Below are 23,141 nucleotides of genomic sequence, written 5' to 3' on the forward strand. Positions count from 1 at the left end.
GGCCGGAGAAACGGGGTAGTGTCTGGGCGAACGCTGGGTGTGTTTGTGACGTCAAACCAGGAACGACAAGCACTGAACTGATCGCAGATGCCGAGTAAGTGTGGAGCTACTCTGAAACTGCTAAGAGGTGTGCTAATCGCAATATTGCTAATACATCGTTCGCAATCTTAAGATGCTAAGATTCACTCCCAGTAGGCGGCGGCTTAGCGTGAGCAACTCTGCTAAAATCGCCTTGTGAGCGAACAACTCGGAATGACCTCCATAGTTGTTGAGGTTGAAGAGAGGCGAAATGCCCATCGGGTTCAATCTGTATTCTGTGTTTAGCTGTGCACATTATAATGCACCAGCTGAAGTAATGGTTTTGTACCTATTGTCAACTATATTTCGTACAACTCCCAGATTCTTAATGTCAATATATTAAATGTTATAGCCTTTGATACTTTTTTCAGCTAGAAAGCTGTCCAATCTGATTTTGAATGCATTTATAGAGTCCGCCATTATTACCTTCTCCGGCAGGGAGTTCCAAATCCTTATTGCCCTTACCGTGAAGAACCCATTCCTACGTTTTGTACTGAATTTTCTCTCATCTAACCTCAGTGAGTGTCCACGTGTCCTATACAGAGTTCTATTAATAAACAAATCCTCTGCTAACTCCTCGTAAGATATTAATAATATCTCCTCTTAGACGTCTCTTTTCTAGAGTATGCATATTTAACCTAGTAAGCCTTTCCTCGTACTCCAGTGTTTCTAACCCTTTAATCAGTTTAGTAGTGCGCCTTTGAACTCTTTCAAGTTCCCCGATATCCTTTTTATAATATGGTGTCCAGAATTGAACACAATATTCCAGGTGCGGATGTACCAATGATTTGTACAGTGGCAGGATTACATCGTCGTCCCTGGTCTCAATGCCCCGTTTTATGCAAGCAAGGACTTTACTTGCCTTCTTCACTGCATTGTTATTGAGCCTATTATCTATGAGGACCCTAACATTTTTCCACTACTGTTACCCCTATATTTTCCCCATTAAGTGAATAGGATGCAAGTTTGTTTTTAATCCTAAAAAGCATAATGTTGCATTTGTCAATACTGAACCTGATTCCCCATTTAGACACCCAGGATTCAAGTCATTCTGTAGAGACTCCACATCTATTTCCGAATGAATTACCTTACACAATTTAGTATCATCTGCAAAGATTGATACTATGCTTCCCAGGCCTATTCCTAGGTCATTAATAAATATATTGAACAGTAGCGGGCCAAGCACAGACCCTTCTGGTATACCGCTGACTACTGGTGCCCAGCTGGAGAACATCCCATTGACCACTACTCGTTGTACCCTGTTATCCAGCCAATTACCTATCCATGTACAAACAGTATATCCTAGGCCAAATTACCTTAATTTGATGATCAGTCTCTTATGAGGCACTGTATCGAAGGCTTTTGCAAAATCTAAATAGACCACATCCACTGCTTTTCCCTGGTCAAAATTATCGCTCATTTTCTTGTAGAAGCTAATTAAGCTAGTTTGACATGATCTGTCCCTTACAAACCCATGCTGACTCTTGCTAATAAACTTAGTATTCCGCAGATAATCCTCTATGCTATCCCTCAAAATTCCTTCCAATATTTTACCCACCATAGAGGTTAAACTAACTGGTCTATAGTTCCCAGGATGATTTTTAGATCCTTTTTAAATAATGGCACTACCTCAGCTATATGCCAATCCATCGGTACCATACCCGATTTAATGGAACTATAGAAAATCAACTATTAATCTGTAAAAGGGGAAATAACTGTTAAACTGATTAAATAAAAGATATGTTTTATTTTACATACTGATCTGTGTGCCACAGCAGTTGTTTAAAAACAAGGTCACACTCAACATCACTAGTCACCCCACCACAGTGCCTCGTGCCGAGGCACACAATAGGCCCTTAATAAATTTCAGCTCCAGGTCCATGTGGTCCTTAATCTGGCACCAGCGGCTACCAGATGGTGCCCGTCAGAGCAATTAAATTGTTGCTCTGTTACCAGCCAGTCAGCTCCTAGCTGTCATGTCACAGGCTGTGTTTGAAAAATGACAGTTAGGAGCCGATTGGTTGGTACTTTATCACCGTGCAATTTATCACTCTCCAAGGGTTGATAAATCTGGGCTTAAGTTTGATATATGCATTATGTGATTCTAGAGTTAGTGATAATTAAATCACCTTCAGTTGACCGGGTTACACATGCATTTTCCCTCCCCCATACCTGGGAATGAAAAGCAATTATTAATACTAAGTAATCCATCCATCTTTCATCAAGGCATAGACTAAATCACATAACAACTAGACCCTGTAATTTCATTTTATTTTCACGGTTATTTTACAATACTTTTGTTTTATAACTATTTTTTTTGCTTTCATTTTTACTATTACTAGTTTAATTGGGATATTGGACAGCCTACACTCTCATTAGATACTTTAGATGGATGAGACTTGTATCACATATAATTAAGTTTTAAGAAACAACTTTAATACAATTAGGGCCATGTTACGGGGATGGCCTGTGGCCCTGATTCAGCCCAGGCACCACCATTCTCACACGTGGACAAAAGGGGTCTCACGGGGGCATGGTCTTTTGGTACTGCTACGTGGGACACTGGAACAAGTATGGGAGAGCAGCAGAAGAGCTTGGGACCGGCCCTGGCCATATGTGTACATATTGGTCTCCTTAAACACTGCATACTGTACATCTATGTTTCCCAAATTCAGTCCTCATGGACCCCTAACAACAGTGGCGTCACAAGGGGGGTGCGGCCTGCAACCGGGTGTCACCCTCCGAGGGGTGACACCAAAATGCTGGCTCCTGCTCAGTGACAGGAGCCGAGTGCTGCACTGTTACATTATGTGCAGCACTCGGCTCCTGTCACTATGTAGGAGTCGCCACTGCCAAAACAGCACTCTGGGAGGCAGACCACACCTCCCGAACCCACCAAGTGACAGAAAACGTGGTCGGGAACATGAAGCCCCACCCTCCCATGAAGTTACGCCCACTTCTGGGAAGCCACACCCCATTTTTGTCTGCGCCGCACCGGGTGTTCATAAGGTAAGTGACACCCCTGCGTAACAATGCAGGTTTTCAAAATCTCCTACTTGGTGCACAGGTGTATTCACTACTGGCTAAGCCTTTTTTTTAAAGATCCACAGATGGTGCTAGTTATTTCAATGGTGATCCTGATATCTGTAAAACATGCACTGATAGGAGCCCCTGAAGATAAAGTTTGGGAAACACCAGTCTATAGTATAAGCTGTAGTGGAAAGAGTAAAAAAAACAAAACAAAAAAAAAACATTCTGAATAGAAAATATTTAACTCCTATAAAAAAAACCCCATAAGTGGTCAGGAAGTGGTTAAACCTCCCAAAATAAATGCAAATACATAGTATAATCAGTAGGAGACAGAACTTGGCTTTATAAGTACACATTCTCCCACATCACGGTAAGATGCCTGCCTCTTCTTGATGCCAGCTGCTCTCTCTGGTCTGGTGAGCAGACTGAGTGCTTGGATTCACTCAAACAGCAGACTTGGGCCCTCATTCCGAGTTGTTCGCTCGCTGCTAATGTTAGCAGAATTACTAATAGGCTAAAATCCAGCAGTTCTGTGCATGCGTATGCACAGCAGGGCGCACGCGCTAAGCAAATTTACACAAAACTATGCTATTTTACTCATGGGCGAACAAAGCTTTTTAATCGCTCTGCTGATTGACAGGATGTGGGTGTTTCTGGGCAAAAACTAGCCATTTTCAGGGAGTGTGCTAAAAAAACACAGGAGTGGCTGGAGAAACGGAGGAGTGGCTGGTCGGACGCTGGGCGTGTTTGTGACGTAAAACCAGGAACTAAACGGACGGAGATGACCGCAATCTAGGAGTAGGTCTGGAGCTACTCAGAAACTGCAAGGAAATTGCTTTCGTTAGCAATTCTGCTAATATTAGCAGAATTGCTAATCTTTCGTTAGCAATTCTGCTACGCTAAGGTACACTCCCAGAGGGCGGCGGCTTTGTGTTTGCATTTCTGCTAAAAGTAGCTAGCGAGCGAACAACTCGGAATGAGGGCCTTGGATACCACTGGGAATGTGCAGCAGTGTTTTACCTCTTATACTGAATGTTGTCTGTGCATCTCTAGTAACATTGTATATTACACAACCGCTACTGTCATTATTTAAGTTACTGGCCTGGCCAGAGGTTCAGGAAGGAATTCCAGCCCCTACCACTCAGCCCCCTTACGTTTGCCTATGGCACACCAACAGTTGTATCTACTTTACACCATTTTATTCTCAGTTATAACTGGGATCGGTATGAAATACCTCCAATCAAAATCCCAACAGCAATTGACCGACGGTCAAAATCCGACATGGAAAAAAAATAACGACATTTAAAATACTGACAAGGTCAAAATACCGATATGTAAAATGCAGACAGGTCAAAATACCGACATGCGGTTTTTCATATTTTGTGTGCGTATGTCGACATGGACACGATATAACTGTGCTGCGCTCGCCATGCTTCGGGCACGATGCCTCGCTGCGCTCGGCACACTATTATATTCCCCCTCCAGGTCCACTAGGATGGTAAAGTATGAACAAGTCGGTTTCAATGAAAAAATCCTGAAAAACTCATGTCAGCATTTTACATGTCGGTATTTTGACCTTGTCGGAATTTTGACTGTCGGCTGCATCCCCTTACTAAGGCTGAGGCTAGAAATGATCAGAAATAACCTAGTCCATAGTCCTCATCTCATCAGGTGACATGGCTTTGGTCTGACCTCCCCGTGCTGTGATCTCTATGTTCATGGGGGGTCATTCCGACCCGATCGCTCGCTGCAGTTTGTTGCAGCGCAGCAACCGGGTCAGAACTGCGCATGTGCCCGCCCCGCAGTGCGCCGGCGCATGGCAGTCACCGTTGCCTAGCGATCGCCTCTAAGACAGAGGCGGTCGCTGGGCGGGAGGGGGCTCCGTTTAGGGGGAGCGGTCCGGCCAACACAGGCCAGCCGCTGTGCGATGCTTTTGTATTTGTGCGAGGGGGGCGGCACTGACATGCGGGGCGGACTAGCCCTGTGCTGGGCGTCCCCCCGCATGTCAGGGAAGATGATCATAGCTGTGCTAAATTTAGCACAGTTACGATCAACTCGCAATGACCCCCTTAGTACAATCTGCTCGCTGACCAGACTGGACCTGACAGGTCTGCAGGACTATGGAGTGTAACTTTGGCTGCTCATGAGGCCGCATCTGCAGCTTCAGGTGTAAGATTGAGTCACATCTATTAAACATGTTACATTAAAAAGTGTTTTTCCATTTGCACTGGATCGTGTATGTTTTACCTTCATCTATTTATCTGGTTAATGTGTCTATTGTTAACCTGGTATACACTGAGCGATAATCATTCCGATGAGCCATCCAAATGGCAGGTTGGAACGATTATCAATCCTTGAATGTGCGCTATCAATTTCCTACAGCATTTATTGAAGCTTTGGGAGGGAAGTAGGAAAGGGTTCTTTGCTAACAGTGCTTCAAATAAAACCTAAGAAACCTATGTACATTTTTCCAAAATGGATTTAATACAGGTCATGGCCACCATATAAGAACCGTGGACACAAAGGTGTTTGCGGCCCTATGCATAGGCATTATAAGCTAATGCCTAGTGGTATCTGGAATGCTTAGGGGCATTTGAAGTCTAGGTCCACTGCTTCCCCCATCTGGGCCGCCCAGCCGGCTCATGCTATTTTCCGGGCCGAACGGCGGTTACCGCAATCAGAGCTCAGCTGATCAGGCAGTGGTCAGAATCAGCTCATTCTGTACTAGAAGTAGAATGGCCATGGGAGGACAGCAGCAAAATACCTAATGCTTCCACTTCCTATGCCCAAGAACCAATTAAGATGGATTCAGTCTACTCAGGAATGACAGAAGGTTGAAGATCCAACAAACCCCCCTACCCAGGGAGTGTTTGTAGTCATCTTTAATAAACTGCTGCTTATTTTCTCTAGAAGTCTCACGTGTTATTCTATTATCATATCTTGCACGTTTTAGGAGTCATTTAAATGTGCGCAACATTTAGACCTATAATTAGTCTTTAATGTTAAATAGTACCCTCCCGTGGTCACATAGTCAGGTATTAGTCTGTGCTGGATGACCTTCACCTTGATTTTTCTTAAGGGTACTGATACCCTTTTTCCCTTTGTAGACACCACTTGAAAGCGCAGACTGTTCTACTGTTTGCAAATATCAGGTTGTCCCACCTTCCAGAGAGCAAAGATACATCCAGATTTCTCCATATGATCAATAGCAGGAGTAGAAGACAAAACACTAGATCACGGTTTGACCATCAGATATCCAAGAACACATTCCAGTGACTAAACAAATCCAACACTGTAAAAATAAGATTTTACTTACCGATAAATCTATTTCTCGTAGTCCGTAGTGGATGCTGGGACTCCGTAAGGACCATGGGGAATAGCGGCTCCGCAGGAGACAGGGCACAAAATAAAAGCTTAAGGATCAGGTGGTGTGCACTGGCTCCTCCCCCTATGACCCTCCTCCAAACCTCAGTTAGGATACTGTGCCCGGACGAGCGTACATAATAAGGAAGGATATTGAATCCCGGGTAAGACTCATACCAGCCACACCAATCACACCGTACAACTCGTGATCTGAACCCAGTTAACAGTATGATAAACGCAAAGGAGCCTCTGAAAAGATGGCTCACAACAATAATAACCCGAATTTTTGTAACAATAACTATATACAAGTATTGCAGACAATCCGCACTAGGGATGGGCGCCCAGCATCCACTACGGACTACGAGAAATAGATTTATCGGTAAGTAAAATCTTATTTTCTCTGACGTCCTAGTGGATGCTGGGACTCCGTAAGGACCATGGGGATTATACCAAAGCTCCCAAACGGGCGGGAGAGTGCGGATGACTCTGCAGCACCGAATGAGAGAACTCCAGGTCCTCCTCAGCCAGGGTATCAAATTTGTAGAATTTAGCAAACGTGTTTGCCCCTGACCAAGTAGCTGCTCGGCAAAGTTGTAAAGCCGAGACCCCTCGGGCAGCCGCCCAAGATGAGCCCACTTTCCTTGTGGAATGGGCTTTTACTGATTTTGGTTGTGGCAATCCTGCCACAGAATGTGCAAGCTGAATTGTACTACAAATCCAACGAGCAATCGTCTGCTTTGAAGCAGGAGCACCCAGCTTGTTGGGTGCATACAGGATAAACAGCGAGTCAGATTTTCTGACTCCAGCCGTCCTGGAAACATATATTTTCAAGGCCCTGACAACGTCAAGCAACTTAGAGTCCTCTAAGTCCCTGGTAGCCGCAGGTACCACAATAGGTTGGTTCATGTGAAATGCAGAAACCACCTTAGGTAGAAATTGAGGACGAGTCCTCAATTCCGCCCTGTCAGAATGAAAAATTAAGTAAGGGCTTTTATATGATAAAGCCGCCAATTCTGACACACGCCTGGCTGAAGCCAAGGCTAACAGCATCGACACCTTCCATGTGAGATATTTTAAGTCCACAGTGGAAAGTGGTTCAAACCAATGTGACTTTAGAAAACTCAACACAACATTGAGATCCCAAGGTGCCACTGGAGGCACAAAAGGAGGCTGTATGTGCAGCACCCCTTTTACAAAAGTCTGAACTTCAGGTACTGAAGCCAGTTCTTTCTGGAAGAAAATCGACAGGGCCGAAATTTGAACCTTAATGGACCCCAATTTTAGGCCCATAGACAGTCCTGTTTGCAGGAAATGAAGGAAACGACCCAGTTGAAATTCCTCTGTAGGGGCCTTCTTGGCCTCACACCACGCAACATATTTACGCCAAATGCGGTGATAATGTTTTGCGGTTACGTCCTTCCTGGCCTTGACCAGAGTAGGGATGACTTCTTCTGGAATGCCTTTTTCCCTCAGGATCCGGCGTTCAACCGCCATGCCGTCAAACGCAGCCGCGGTAAGTCTTGGAACAGACAAGGCCCCTGCAGTAGCAGGTCCTTTCTTAGAGGTAGAGGCCACGGTTCGTCCGTGAGCATCTCTTGAAGTTCCGGGTACCAAGTCCTTCTTGGCCAATCCGGAACCACGAGTATAGTTCTTACTCCTCTCCTTCTTATGATTCTCAGTACTTTTGGTATGAGAGGCAGAGGAGGGAACACATACACTGACTGGTACACCCACGGCGTTACCAGAGCGTCCACTGCTATTGCCTGAGGGTCCCTTGACCTGGCGCAATATCTGTCCAGTTTTTTGTTTAGACGTGACGCCATCATGTCCACCTTTGGTTTTTCCCAACGGTTTACAAGCAGGTGGAAGACTTCTGGGTGAAGTCCCCACTCTCCCGGGTGAAGGTCGTGTCTGCTGAGGAAGTCTGCTTCCCAGTTGTCCACTCCCGGAATGAACACTGCTGACAGTGCTATCACATGATTTTCCGCCCAGCGAAGAATCCTTGCAGCTTCTGCCATTGCCCTCCTGCTTCTCGTGCCGCCCTGTCTGTTTACGTGGGCGACTGACGTGATGTTGTCCGATTGGATCAACACCGCCTGACCCTGAAGCAGAGGTTTTGCTTGACTTAGGGCATTGTAAATGGCCCTTAGTTCCAGAATGTTTATATGAAGAGATGTTTCCATGCTTGACCACAAGCCCTGGAAATTCCTTCCCTGTGTGACTGCTCCCCAGCCTCTCAGGCTGGCATCCGTGGTTACCAGGATCCAATCCTGAATGCCAAATCTGCGGCCCTCTAGTAGATGAGCACTCTGCAGCCACCACAGGAGAGACACCCTTGTCCTTGGCGACAGGGTTATCCGCTGATGCATCTGCAGATGCGATCCGGACCATTTGTCCAGTAGATCCCACTGAAACGTTCTTGCATGGAATCTTCCGAATGGAATCGCTTCGTAAGAAGCCACCATTTTTCCCAGGACCCTCGTGCACTGATGCACTGAGACCTGTCCTGGTTTTAGGAGGTTCCTGACTAGCTCGGATAACTCCCTGGCCTTCTCCTCCGGGAGAAACACCTTCTTCTGGACTGTGTCCAGAATCATTCCTAGGAACAGTAGACGTGTCGTTGGAATCAGCTGCGATTTTGGAATATTTAGAATCCACCCGTGCTGACGTTACACTACCTGAGATAGTGCTACTCCGACTTCTAACTGTTCCCTGGATCTTGCCCTTATCAGGAGATCGTCCAAGTAAGGGATAATTAAAATGCCTTTTCTTCGTAGAAGAATCATCATTTCGGCCATTATCTTGGTAAAGACCCGAGGTGCCGTGGACAATCCAAACGGCAGCGTCTGAAACTGATAATGACAGTTTTGTACTACAAACCTGAGGAACCCTTGGTGAGAAGGGTATATTGGGACGTGGAGATAAGCATCTTTGATGTCCAGAGACACCATATAGTCCCCTTCTTCCAGGTTCGCTATCACTGCTCTGAGTGACTCCATCTTGAATTTGAACCTTTTTATGTAAGTGTTCAAGGATTTCAGATTTAAAATTGGTCTCACCGAGCCGTCCGGCTTCGGTACTACAAACAGCGTGGAATAATACCCCTTTCCCTGTTGCAGGAGGGGTACCTTGATTATCACCTGCTGGGAATACAGCTTGTGAATGGCTTCCAAAACTGCCTCCCTGTCGGAGGGAGACTTTGGTAAAGCAGACTTCAGGAACCGATGAGGGGGAAACGCCTCGAATTCCAGTTTGTACCCCTGCGATACTACCTGTAGAATCCAGGGATCCACTTGCGAGTGAGCCCACTGCGCGTTGAAATTCTTGAGACGGGCCCCCACCATATCTGAGTCTGCTTGTAAAGCCCCAGCGTCATGCTGAAGACTTGGCAGAAGCAGGGGAGGGCTTCTGCTCCTGGGAAGCGGCTGCATGGTGCAGTCTTTTTCCTCTTCCTCTGCCCCGGGGCAGAAAGGAGTGGCCTTTTGCTCGCTTGTACTTATGGGAACGAAAGGACTGAGTTTGAAAAGACGGTGTCTTTTTCTGCTGATGTGGAGTGACCTGGGGTAAAAAGGTGGATTTTCCAGCCGTTGCCGTGGCCACCAGGTCCGATAGACCAGCCCCAAATAACTCCTCCCCTTTATACGGCAATACTTCCATGTGCCGTTTGGAATCCGCATCCCCTGACCACTGTCGCGTCCATAACGCTCTTCTGGCAGAGATGGACATAGCACTTACTCTTGATGCCAGGGTGCAAATATCCCTCTGTGCATCACGCATATATAGTAATGCATCCTTTAAATGTTCTATAGTTAACAAAATATTGTCCCTATCCAGGGTATCAATATTCTCGGTCAGGGAATCCGACCATGCGACTCCAGCACTGCACATCCAGGCTGAGGCGATTGCTGGTCGCAGTATAACACCAGTATGTGTGTATATACTTTTTAGGATATTTTCCAGCCTTCTATCAGCTGGTTCTTTGAGGGTAGCCGTATCAGGAGACGGTAACGCTACTTGTTTTGATAAACGTGTGAGCGCCTTATCTACCCTAGGGGGTGTTTCCCAACGCGCCCTAACCTCTGGCGGGAAAGGATATAATGCTAATAATTTTTTAGAAATTAGCTGTTTTTTATCGGGGGAAACCCACGCTTTTTCACACACCTCATTTATTTCCTCTGACTCAGGAAAAAATATTGGTAGTTTTTTCTCACCCCACATAATACCCTTCTTTGTGGTACTTGTAGTGTCAGAAAGGTTCAATGCCTCTTTCATTGCCGTGATCATGTAACGTGTGGCCCTACTGGACATTACGTTTGTCTCGTCACCGTCGACACTAGACTCTGTCGACCCACTGAGGTAACGGGCGTTTTAGCGCCCCTGACGGTGTTTGAGACGCCTGGACAGGCACTAATTGATTTGCCGGCTGTCTCATGTCGTCAACAGTTTTTTGCAAATTGCTGACATTATCACTTAATTGTTTAAATACAATCAACCAGTCAGGTGTCGACTCCCTAGGGGGTGACATCACCAACACAGGCAACTGCTCCGCCTCCACATCATTTTCCTCCTCATACATGTCGACACACGCGTACCGACACACAGCACACACACCGGGAATGCTCTGATAGAGGACAGGACCCCACTTAGCCCTTTGGAGAGACAGAGGGAGAGTCTGCCAGCACACACCCAGCGCTATATATATATATAGGGATAACCTTATATAAGTGTTACTCCCTTATAGCTGCTGTTAATATATTTATTTGCTGCCAAACGTGCCCCCCCTTCTCTTTTTTACCCTGATTCTGAAGCAGGACTGCAGGGGAGAGTCAGGGAGCCGTCCTTCCAGCGGAGCTGTGAGGGAAAATGGCGCTTGTGTGCTGAGGAGATAGGCTCCGCCCCTTCACGACGTCCTTATCTCCCGCTTTTTTGTGTAAAAATGGCAGGGGATTAAAATACATCCATATAGCCCAGGAGCTATATGTGATGTATTCTTTTGCCACCTAAGGTATTCTGTTATATTGCGTCTCAGGGCGCTCCCCCCCCAGCGCCCTGCACCCTCAGTGACCGGAGTGTGAAGTGTGCTGAGAGCAATGGCGCACAGCTGCGGTGCTGTGCGCTACCTTAGTCTGAAGACAGGATGTCTTCTGCCGCCGATTTCACCGGACCTCTTCGTCTCTTCTGGCTCTGTAAGGGGGACGGCGGCGCGGCTCCGGTGACCCATCCAGGCTGAACCTGTGATCGTCCCTCTGGAGCTAGTGTCCAGTAGCCTAAGAAACCCGATCCACTCTGCACTCAGGTGAGTCCGTTTCTTCTCCCCTTAGTCCCACGATGCAGTGAGCCTGTTGCCAGCAGGACTCACTGAAAATAAAAAAACCTAACTAAACTTTTATTCTAAGCAGCTCAGGAGAGCCACCTAGATTGCACCCTTCTCGGCCGGGCACAAAAATCTAACTGAGGCTTGGAGGAGGGTCATAGGGGGAGGAGCCAGTGCACACCACCTGATCCTTAAGCTTTTATTTTGTGCCCTGTCTCCTGCGGAGCCGCTATTCCCCATGGTCCTTACGGAGTCCCAGCATCCACTAGGACGTCAGAGAAAATGATTAACATGTAAACTGTACTCCTAAAACACATTCTCCCATCTCATGTTAAGACATCTGTCTCTTCTTGCTAACAGCTGCTCTCTGATTCAGTGTGCTAACAGCTGCCGTTCAAAGTGTCTCACAAACCTTCTGCTTGGCGTCCCATGAGAGTATCCCACTCAGGAACAGTGTAAAAGAGAACAAGAGCCCGTTTTGATATGACATTTTTTTATTGAGTTCACATATGAGTGGGTTTGTCAGTTTAATGATGGAAATTTATTCCAGCTCCCCATATATATGTGCATGCATTTTAGAAGCCAGCAAGCTATTCCTCTCCAGAGTCCGACTTTAAAAAGCCAATTTTGTTATATCGGGGGGCAATTCAATTGTTTAATGGGAGTCCATAATTCCATTTCCCCCATCACTTTAGATGGGGCGGTATGCAATTGTTTGGGTGTCCAATGTTCTATCAGGCCCAGAAGTGCTGGGATTAGCGGCGCAAAGGCAATAAACCCCGTCTAAAGTGCTGTACGTGGTGAGAAAAGTCCAATTTGGATGCCCAAACGAGACACTTTTTCACATTTCTGCTCAGGCAGGAGTGCAAGCAGAAATGTCGGCGCCACCAGCATGCGCATCCATACGGCACCACAATTGAATTGCTACCAGCAGGCGCCCTCCAGTGGCGGGCACCCAGTAAACAACTGAATATCTCCCAAGGGTTTTTCTTTACGGCTTTCATTACTATGTGCATGAATACGGTCTCTTCCCAGCGTGAATCATCTGATGCTTGATAAGCTGGGAGTTCCGGGTGAAACTCTTCCCGCACTCGCAACATAGAAAGGGCTTCTCCCCCGTATGAGTCCTCTGGTGTCTGACTAGCACCGAGCTGTTGGTGAAGAACTTCCCGCACTGGGCGCAGGAATAGGGCTTCTCCCCCGTGTGGATCCTTTGGTGTGACATGAGATTGGGGCTACTCCGGAACCGCTTCCCGCACACGGAGCAGGAGTATGGCTTCTCCCCGGTGTGGACCCGCTGGTGCAGGGTGAGGTTGGTGCTGCTTGTGAAGCACTTGCCGCAGTCGGGACAGACGAAGGGCTTCTCCCCGGTGTGGGTCCTCCGGTGCTTAATAAGCGATGCCTTCTGGCTGAACGACTTTCCGCAATCTGAGCAGGCGAAGGGCTTCTCCCCCGTGTGGGTTCTCCGGTGGGTGGAGAGGTGCCCACTGACCGAAAAACACTTGCCGCACTCGGAGCAGGAGAAAGGCTTCTCCCCAGTGTGGATCCTCTGATGCCGGACGTACATGGAGTTCTTGGCAAAACACTTGCCGCAGTCTGAACATATGATGGACTGCGACCTGCTGTGAGCCCTCTGGTGCTTGAGCAAGTCAGAGTTTCTGGTGAAACATTTATCGCACTCCTGACACTGATAGCGCCGGTCGGTGGCCGGCATTGATCGGGGAGACAGGGGGAATGGTTCGTTATACAGCCGCTCGTCGTACGCAGTCTCCGCCACGGAGGAATTCCCTTCATGTAATAGTGGGTCACTGTCCTCCTCTCTGTTGCATTCCTCAACAGGTGAAGAAGAGTAATCGGAGGGTATAAAAATATCCGTTTCGGCGATGTCTCCTTTGCAGGAGGCCGATTCCTCCTTGATGTGGGTAGGCCGATACTGTGCATGGTGGTCTGCGGCCGTACAGGTTTTAGCATCCAGTTGGTCTTTTCCTGCAGATGAGGCAGATTCCTCTTTAAGATGAGATGTATACTGTGTAGCGTCCACCGGTGTATAAAGGTCAGCGTCACCAAGGTTTCTCTCTTCCCTTATGGTGGATCCCCCCTTTAGATGATCAGATATATGTGTTTGCAGATGACCCGTGGGTGTGGAAATGCCGGCTCCTGTGAGGTTTCCTCCGTCGCATGTCGCAGACTCCTTCTTAATGCGAGATACAGTCTGGGCTGACGCGCACTCTGTATCCGCGTCTGGGTCTGTGAGTGGACTACCTTCAGAGGACACAGGATCCGTCTCATTAGGTCTGTCCGTGTGTTGCTGTGCATGTGTATAGGCAAGGACAGCCATATCGGCATCTGTGAGTCTTCCTTCTGCATATAATACGGATTCGTTCTTAATACTGGTAGGTACGTCCTCAGACTGCATACAATCCGAAGACCCTGGTTGGACATAAAAAAAAAAAAAAATATGCAATTTTATTATCTGAAAATAAAAATAAAATTGTGTGTTAACCACTTACTTGAAGAACCATTGTAGCATTTCCCCCCAAACACTCCCCCCCCCCCCCCCCCCCCCCTCAGTGGCAACAGATCTACCCTATGCTATTGCTTCCCACTCCCCCAGTGACCATATGCCACCACTGTAGCATTACACCCCAGACCAGCCCTGTAGTGCCCAGAGGGGAATGCGCATAGCAATTGTCAATCACACAGCAATTCACAGTGCGTCGCCATATAAAATACCAACCAATCAGCTCCTGTAATTTTTAAAACACAGCCTGTAACATGGCAGTTACAGTAGGAGCTGATTGGCTGGTACTTTATCTCTCTTCACTTTATCCATCTCCAAGGCTTAGTACAACTCCCCCGTAGTCTGAGGACGTCTAAGCCCACTATTGGGGCTGCTGATAGAGCATCCACAGTGAGTTTTTCCATCAGAAACCATTACTGAACTGCAGTCATCATTGCTCAGCTTGTGGAGCCACCTTGGTGATTGATGCATGCCAGTTGTCTGACTAGTTAGACATGACATCCGACAAAAAAAAAAAAAAATGTTTTTAATACACAATTCTCTGACAACTAATTGCTGTCAGATGACCACAGTGGGCAGCGTGTTATCATTTGACCAACATTGTAGATATTGCCCTGTTTGGATGTAGGGACTACCCTGGAAATAGGATTATGATGGTTCTGTTGGGACTGCCTTGTAGCAACCACACTGACTTCATGCGGGTATCTTTGAAATGAAAGAATCAAGATTTTCCCCCAAAAAGGTACTCCAACTCCCTAATGCAATGCATCATTACTTTCCATAGGGACCTCGTCCTTCTCCCCCCTGTACTGCCCTCTCTGAGGCTTTCAAGCAACTAACTCTAGGCTGCATTATAATACTTTTAGAGGTCCAGACTGTGGACCTCCTGTGACAGCCTTGGGAGGCCACCAGTTCGAAAATGGAGGTTTAAAGGTTGCAGATGCCACATATAAGCTGTGCAGGGTGTTATCTCCACTGAGCTACCAGAATATCGTTTTATCTTTCCTTTTTTTTTTCATTGCCATTTATTAGTACAGGTTGAGTATCCCTTATCCAAAATGCTTGGGACCAGAGGTATTTTGGATATCGGGTTTTTCCGTATTTTGGAATAATTGCATACCATAATGAGATATCATGGTGATTGGACCCAAGTCTAAGCACAGAATGCATTTATGTTACATATACACCTTATATACACAGCCTGAAGGTCATTTTAGCCAATATTTTTTGTAACTTTGTTCAATAAACAAAGTGTGTCTACATTCACACAATTCATTTAGGTTTCATATACACCTTATACACACAGCCTGAAGGTCATTTAATACAATATTTTTAATACCTTTGTGTATTAAACAAAGTTTGTGTACAGTGAGCCATCAAAAAACAAAGTTTTCATTGTCTCAATCTCAGTCAAAAAAGTCCGTATTTCGGAATATTCCGTATTTCGGAATATTTGGATATGGGATACTCAACCTGTACATGTATTATTAATAAATTACACATTACTGCAATGGCCAACTCTAGGTGGCAGAATTAGCCCCACCAGAACCTCACGTGGTGTGCCTCTGCTGGCTTTACAGTATATTTAGGAAAATAGAAAGGGAGGTTTTCCTACCCACCTACTCTGTGTAATCATACTGTGCGGGCAGTGGCTAACTAACCCTGGGGGGCTTATGTAATAGTGTACAAGTTTGCCAAAGGTGGAGGTTGCTGGCCGGTCTTGGACGTTTTTGAAAGGGGCAATCCTTTACAAGGCATGGTTTTGCCTTGTAAATGATTGGTGTTTTAAAAAAGAAACCTCTAAGATCGTCCGGCATCCCTCACCTCCGGCAAACTCGGACCCTTTTACATAAGCCCCAGTGTCTTTATTTTTATGAATACTGCCAATTAAGCTAATTATTAAACTCAGTACTAAGTACTACACTTAGTGCGGTTCATTCAGCTTATTTGTATTGTAATTGAGGAATCCTGCCCGTTTTAGAATTTGTTGCCTTATGTAGCTCCAAAGGCATGCTCTTCCATCTCTGACCAAGCCTAAATAACCAGTGCCTCACCTCATGGCACCACTAAACATCCTGTAAAGGACGGCTTTTTCCACACTGCCTGACTACTCGCTCAAAGGGAGATCTTATTTCTGTGCTTAATAAGGGCTGCCACTATCTATGTTCCTATCATATCGCCATTCTAACATCATTCTGGTTCCTCCTACTTTGAACAGCAGCCAGCCTCAGGATGCAACCACAGCTAGCTGGGCTTTTGCTGACACTGTCACATCCCACCCTGGCCACGTCAGTCTACAGCTGTTAGAGAGGAGATCCATTCTGCACATGTGCAGAACAGGTTTCCTCCTGACGCTCTGGTCCCCCCGGCAGTGATCTGTGGCCATCGATATCAGTGCCAATTATTTTCCCACGGAATGCAACTGCCACCTGGGGCTCGTGCATCTCCCAAGAGTGTAGAGAGGATCTCCCTTCCCCACCGAGCACTATAGTGCAGGGACCACGCTGCAGCATGGAGGGGGATGCTGGTAATCAGTCCCCATGGACACACACCCACACTACACTCTTGCTTGATGCGGAAGGAGTTACTGCCACAGAGGGTTGCGGGGTAATGCCACAGGGGATCTACAGCCTCTGGGGGAGTTAGAATATTTTTATTTCCAAGAAACTATTTAAAAACATGTTTAAAAATAAGTTTTAAACTTAAATAATATTTTTTAGACAATTTCTGAGCAGTTTTGGGGAAAACAATTGCTACTTAAGTGGTTAACAAGGCTGTAGGGTGAGCATATTATTCTCCGGTCACCTTTACTCCACCAATACTTACAACGATTCAGTGCAAGTAGAATCTACTCTTACCCGGTAATGTGATTTCTTGATGATTCTCCGTCCCTGTGTCATTGTTTAGAGTAGTGTTTCCCAAATACTTCCACACCTGAATAGGGAATTAAACAGTGTCATCAGTACACACATGCACAATGACACAGTCATCGCCCAGACACCTCCTCTGGTGTTACTGTATAATGTCCCATTCCCAGCAGTCACCTCTCCAGTCAGCAGGTGAACGATCTTGTTTGTGAGTTCCAGGATCTTCCGGTCATTGGTTGGCTCATGTATAGGGGAGTGAGGTGGAAGCTCCGTGATGAAGGTCTGGCTCTCGGCCAATCCTCTTGGTACACAGAAGTTGGCGATGGGTGTGGCCTGCTCACCAGTCTTCTTCACCACTGTATAATCCTACATATCAAGAGCGACACCAAGAAATATTACTATACAAACACCCTCTAGTCCCCCCCCCCTGGAGACTCCCACTTTGACAGCACCGAAGATCCAGACCCCCTAACTGAAGGTCTGTTGGAGCAGTCAAAAACCCATAGTCAAAAAAGTAAAAAATAAAAGGGACTACCACTTTAGGTGAGGGACTGCAGAAGCCTTCCCCAACACTGGCCATTCCCTACAGATAACTACTATAAGAAGAAACACTTGACAATACCCATGTGTATGACCACACACAAGAGAGCAGGAATATTGTAATTTCCCTACTGGCATCATCAATCCCTAACATGAAGAACTGGATGTGAGCAATTTCCTTCTAATGTCTACCAAGATAGTCCTCATAGTAAAATCCGTAATAACTCAAGACTCCTACCAACTCCTATTCTTGTGGTTCCGTCAAAAGCACCTTTTCTTAGGAATTAATGAGTCCCTTCTATATTGCCTTAGCTTTCTACTTCCATCATGACCGGACCAATATTAAAATGAGCCAAAACATAAATGTGCCAAGAGCTTAAAATCTCTAATTATGGTGTCCCAAGTCTTGCAAATCTAAAAGTCTTACGTCTACTATACAGATGTATCATTTCCTATCTTCAGGTTTAAAACTGCAATTCATTGTATATTTCATATTGGATATAACGCAACCCACTATAAAGATATTAGACTTCCCATGATCATCAACCAATCAAAAGTGGTCAATGTGACTACCTGCTTGTGACTGGCTACTGGTAAAGGGCAGCTTAGAGTCTCCCTAGTTTCAGTTGTGAAACAAGTTTTGTAAGGGGGATTTTTTTTATGCCCTCCTCCCCCATTTGGAGTAAAACGGATCAAGAACAAATATTTTTATGGCTGAGCTTTTGGCAGAATCTTTTTAAATTAACCCCAATTTCAAAATCACTTTCCCTCCTTGGAGTCAAAGGGTGGAATTCAAATGTTTGAAAAGTCAGTTGGGTGTCTGTTTTTTCCTATTAGATAGGAAAAAACAGACTCCCAACTGACTTTTCAAACATTTGAATCTCCCCCAATAAGTGATTGATTTTGTCTTAATATAATGGGCAGGGGCCTCGGAGACCTTTGTACATTAGCTGCCACTCCAGGAGTTCCCAAATAGTTTAAGGACGTTTTTTTGGGGAAGAGGTCCATCACATTTTAGCACAGAAGAAGCCAAATGGAAAAAAAAACTGACCTACAACCTATACAGTAATAATGCCACTGTATAGGTCATTGGTACGGCCTCATATAGAATACTGTATTCAATTCTGGAGGCCATATCTTCAGAAGGATATTACTATCATTAGAGACTGCACAAAGAAGGACAACTAAAATGGTGCAAGGCCTACATCACAAAACATACTCAGAAAGGCAAAAAAATCTCAATATGTATAGTTTGGAACAGAGAACGGAAAAGGGGGACATGATAGAAACTTTCAAATATATCAAGGGTTTTAACAAAGTCCAGGAGGGAAACATTCTCCAAATGAAGAGAAGCCATAGAACACAAGGACATGCACTGAGACTGGAGGGGTGGTTCAGGGGTAATTTGAGGAAAAATTACTTCACAGAAAGGGTAGTGGACAGGTGGAATAGCCTCCCATCAGAGGTGGTAGAGGCTAAGACAGTAGAGCAATTTAAACATGCATGGGATAGACGTAAGGATAACCTTACAAAGAAATAAGGATCAAATAAGGTTTGATGTAAAAAAAATGGTTAAAAAAAGGGTCAGACTAGATGGGCCAAGTGGTTCTTATCTGCCGTCAAATTCTAAGTTTCTAAATAATTTACTATCAAAAAGCTGCAGTGGAGGACGGTTGATAAATCCTCAAGTTGCAGCAAGTGTGAGGACTTGGGATCCTACAGGAAGTGCCAGAAGATTCGTAAAACAGCAGATGGGAAGGCAAGTGGGGTACGTTGGCGGGCAGTGTTTTCTGTCTGAGGTGTCACTGAGACCTGTTCCAGCATACTGGTGTCCAGTGACTGGATATGTTCGCAGACAGTATGTCTGGGCTGAGGTTTCACCATTCCTTCCAACAGGCACATAGACAAGTAGTATTTAAATGCACCCGCCCTCTGTAGCCTGTTTAAAAGAAATATCTTATGCAGCTATAACACTGCAATATCTGGCTTTCTACAATAGTCAGTGACTTGGAAAACTACCTGTAAATAAATAAAAAAGGAAAAAACAATGATCTTCAGATCAAGCCTTAATGGAACCCACCCCAGCCCTCACAGTCTTCCCAACCAATCAGCCTGGTGAGGAAACGTACAGAAACCTTTATTTGTACATATTTTCTTGGTTTAACATTTGAGGTGTTTTATATAAGCCGAGAGCTTTCCTTCTCGCTCACGGAACTAAGTTATGGCTAAGGGGGGGAGGTCATTCAATATTTTCATAAAAGATGATGATGATGATGATGATGATCTGGTAATCCCACACGCAGCAGTGCAACATGGTATTGCCAAGATGCGACGTGTACCTCTGTGTTATACTCACTCTAAATTACTGGTGAGGTATGTTTTGTCAACACTGGCAATGTCGACATGATTATAATGTTGCCAAAATGTCTCTGGTGGCCTAGTGGTGACTTACCTGGTACGGCCGCTCTAATAGTGAGGTCCAGCAGTCAGGTGAGTATATACTTAACCCCTAACCATACCCCCCTAGTACCTAACCCTAACCCTCCCCTCCCACACCCTAACCAGCCTCCCTAGTGCCTATCCCTAATCCTCCTCCTAGTACCTAACCCTCCCCTCCCACACCCTAACCCTAACCATCCTCCCTAGTGCCTATCCCTAATCCTCCTCCCTAGTGCCTAACCCTAACCAACCTCCCTAGTGCCTATCCCTAATCCTCCTCCCTAGTACCTAACCCTAACCCTCCCCTCCCACACCCTAACTCTACCCATCCTCCCTAGTGCCTATCCCTAATCCTCCTCCCTAGTACCTAACCCTAATCCTACCCTCCCACACCCTAACTCTAACCATCCTCCCTAGTGCCTAACCCTAATCCTCCTCCCTAGTACCTAACCCTAACCCTCCCCTCCCACACCCTAACCCTAACCATCTTCCCTAGTGCCTATCCCTAATCCTCCTCCCTAGTGCCTAACCCTAACCATCCTCCCTAGTGCCTATCCCTAATCCTCCTCCCTAGTACCTAACCCTAATCCTACCCTCCCACACCCTAACTCTAACCATCCTCCCTAGTGCCTATCCCTAATCCTCCTCCTAGTACCTAACCCTAACCCTCCCCTCCCACACCCTAACCATCCTCCCTAGTGCCTATCCCTAATCCTCCTCCCTAGTGCCTAACCCTAACCATCCTCCCTAGTGCCTATCCCTAATCCTCCTCCCTAGTACCTAACCCTCCCCTCCCACACCCTAACTCTAACCATCCTCCCTAGTGCCTATCCCTAATCCTCCTCCCTAGTACCTAACCCTAACCCTCCCCTCCCACACCCTAACCCTAACCATCTTCCCTAGTGCCTATCCCTAATCCTCCTCCCTAGTGCCTAACCCTAACCATCCTCCCTAGTGCCTATCCCTAATCCTCCTCCCTAGTACCTAACCCTAATCCTACCCTCCCACACCCTAACTCTAACCATCCTCCCTAGTGCCTAACCCTAATCCTACCCTCCCACACCCTAACTCTAACCATCCTCCCTAGTGCCTATCCCTAATCCTCCTCCCTAGTACCTAACCCTAACCCTCCCCTCCCACACCCTAACCCTAACCATCTTCCCTAGTGCCTATCCCTAATCCTCCTCCCTAGTGCCTAACCCTAACCATCCTCCCTAGTGCCTATCCCTAATCCTCCTCCCTAGTACCTAACCCTAATCCTACCCTCCCACACCCTAACTCTAACCATCCTCCCTAGTGCCTATCCCTAATCCTCCTCCCTAGTACCTAACCCTAATCCTACCCTCCCACACCCTAACCCTAACCACCCTCCCTAGTGCCTAACCCTAATCCTCCTCCCTAGTACCTAACCCTAACCCTCCCCTCCCACACCCTAACCCTAACCATCTTCCCTAGTGCCTATCCCTAATCCTCCTTCCTAGTGCCTATCCCTAATCCTCCTCCCTAGTACCTAACCCTAATCCTACCCTCCCACACCCTAACTCTAACCATCCTCCCTAGTGCCTAACCCTAATCCTACCCTCCCACACCCTAACTCTAACCATCCTCCCTAGTGCCTATCCCTAATCCTCCTCCCTAGTACCTAACCCTAACCCTCCCCTCCCACACCCTAACCCTAACCATCTTCCCTAGTGCCTATCCCTAATCCTCCTCCCTAGTGCCTAACCCTAACCATCCTCCCTAGTGCCTATCCCTAATCCTCCTCCCTAGTACCTAACCCTAATCCTCCTCCCTGGTGCCTAACCCTAATCCTACCCTCCCACACCCTAACCCTAACCATCTTCCCTAGTGCCTATCCCTAATCCTCCTCCCTAGTGCCTAACCCTAACCATCCTCCCTAGTGCCTATCCCTAACCATCCTCCCTAGTGCCTAACCCTAACCATCCTCCCTAGTGCCTATCCCTAATCCTCCTCCCTAGTACCTAACCATAACCCCTTCCCTCCCACACCCTAACTCTAACCATCCTCCCTAGTGCCTATCCCTAATCCTCCTCCCTAGTACCTAACCCTAATCCTCCCCTCCCACAGCCTAACCCTATCCCATTCTCCTAGGGCCTATCCCTAATCCCCCTCCCTAGTGCCTAACCCTAAACCTCCCCTCCAGCATCCTAACTCTAAGCCTCCCTATAGTGCCTAACCATAACCTCCCATCCCACAGCCTAACCCTCCCCTCCCGCATCATAACCCTCCCCCTAGTGCCTAACCCTAACCTCCCCACACACATCCTTACCCTAACCTCCCCTACTATAACCAACCAGTGGCAGATTTTACCTATGGGCTGCAGGACTGCAACCCCCCTCCCTTCCTTCCTGCGAGACTGCACTGGCTCCACTGTGACTTCCTATTGGAAGTCCTACCTGTCAGTCACAGACACATAAGGCAGTCCCATTGGGAGGTGTTTCCTCTCTCCGGGACTGCCAGACCGGGCTGCGATAAGACGAGGGCGCAGCTCAATCCGGCTTCTATGGGCTGCAGCCGATGCAGTCCATAGAAGCCGGGGGATTTGTGCATGTGCCAGTCCCGTCACCTGCCGGATCCATTGCTCATTTGCCAGGACCCGGGACTGGCAGCTGGTTGTCTCCTCTCCGGGCAGAAGGGTAGCGGCATCCCCCCTACTACACGCAACTAGGAGCCAACGCTGAACCTAACCGTTCCCCTAGTGCAGGGGTGGGCAATAAGTGGCCCCCCAGCTGCTGAACTACATATCCCAACATGCCCTGCAACACTCTTACCTAGTGTCTAACCCTCCACTGCCAGTCCATGCAGAATGTTGACATTTCCACAATGTTTACATCATAACCGTCGACATTGTAAATTTCAACGTTATGACTACATGTTGTAAATTACCTCGTCATTGGTCAATGTAACGTTACAATGGGCATACGTGTTTCCTGTTGTGCACTTGTTGCATCAGTTACTTAACAAAACC

At 46.7% G+C, this 23,141-nt stretch overlaps 1 protein-coding gene across 1 annotated transcript in view; it reads right to left on the reverse strand.

Moving 5' to 3' along the window:
* The window catches only part of LOC135057165 (uncharacterized), a 208,438-nt gene that overhangs the window by 135,047 nt on the left and 50,250 nt on the right, over nt 1–23,141 (reverse strand). Inside the window, exons 8-10 of the mRNA XM_063963064.1 lie at nt 17,351–17,539; nt 17,165–17,240; nt 12,793–14,215 (exon numbers count right to left, since the gene is read on the reverse strand). Of these exons, the coding sequence (XP_063819134.1) occupies nt 12,793–14,215; nt 17,165–17,240; nt 17,351–17,539 (1,688 nt within the window). The remainder of the gene's footprint in view (nt 1–12,792; nt 14,216–17,164; nt 17,241–17,350; nt 17,540–23,141) is intronic.

Source organism: Pseudophryne corroboree, chromosome 3 (assembly GCF_028390025.1).
Source record: "Pseudophryne corroboree isolate aPseCor3 chromosome 3, aPseCor3.hap2, whole genome shotgun sequence".
In the NCBI taxonomy this organism is placed as follows: domain Eukaryota; kingdom Metazoa; phylum Chordata; class Amphibia; order Anura; family Myobatrachidae; genus Pseudophryne; species Pseudophryne corroboree.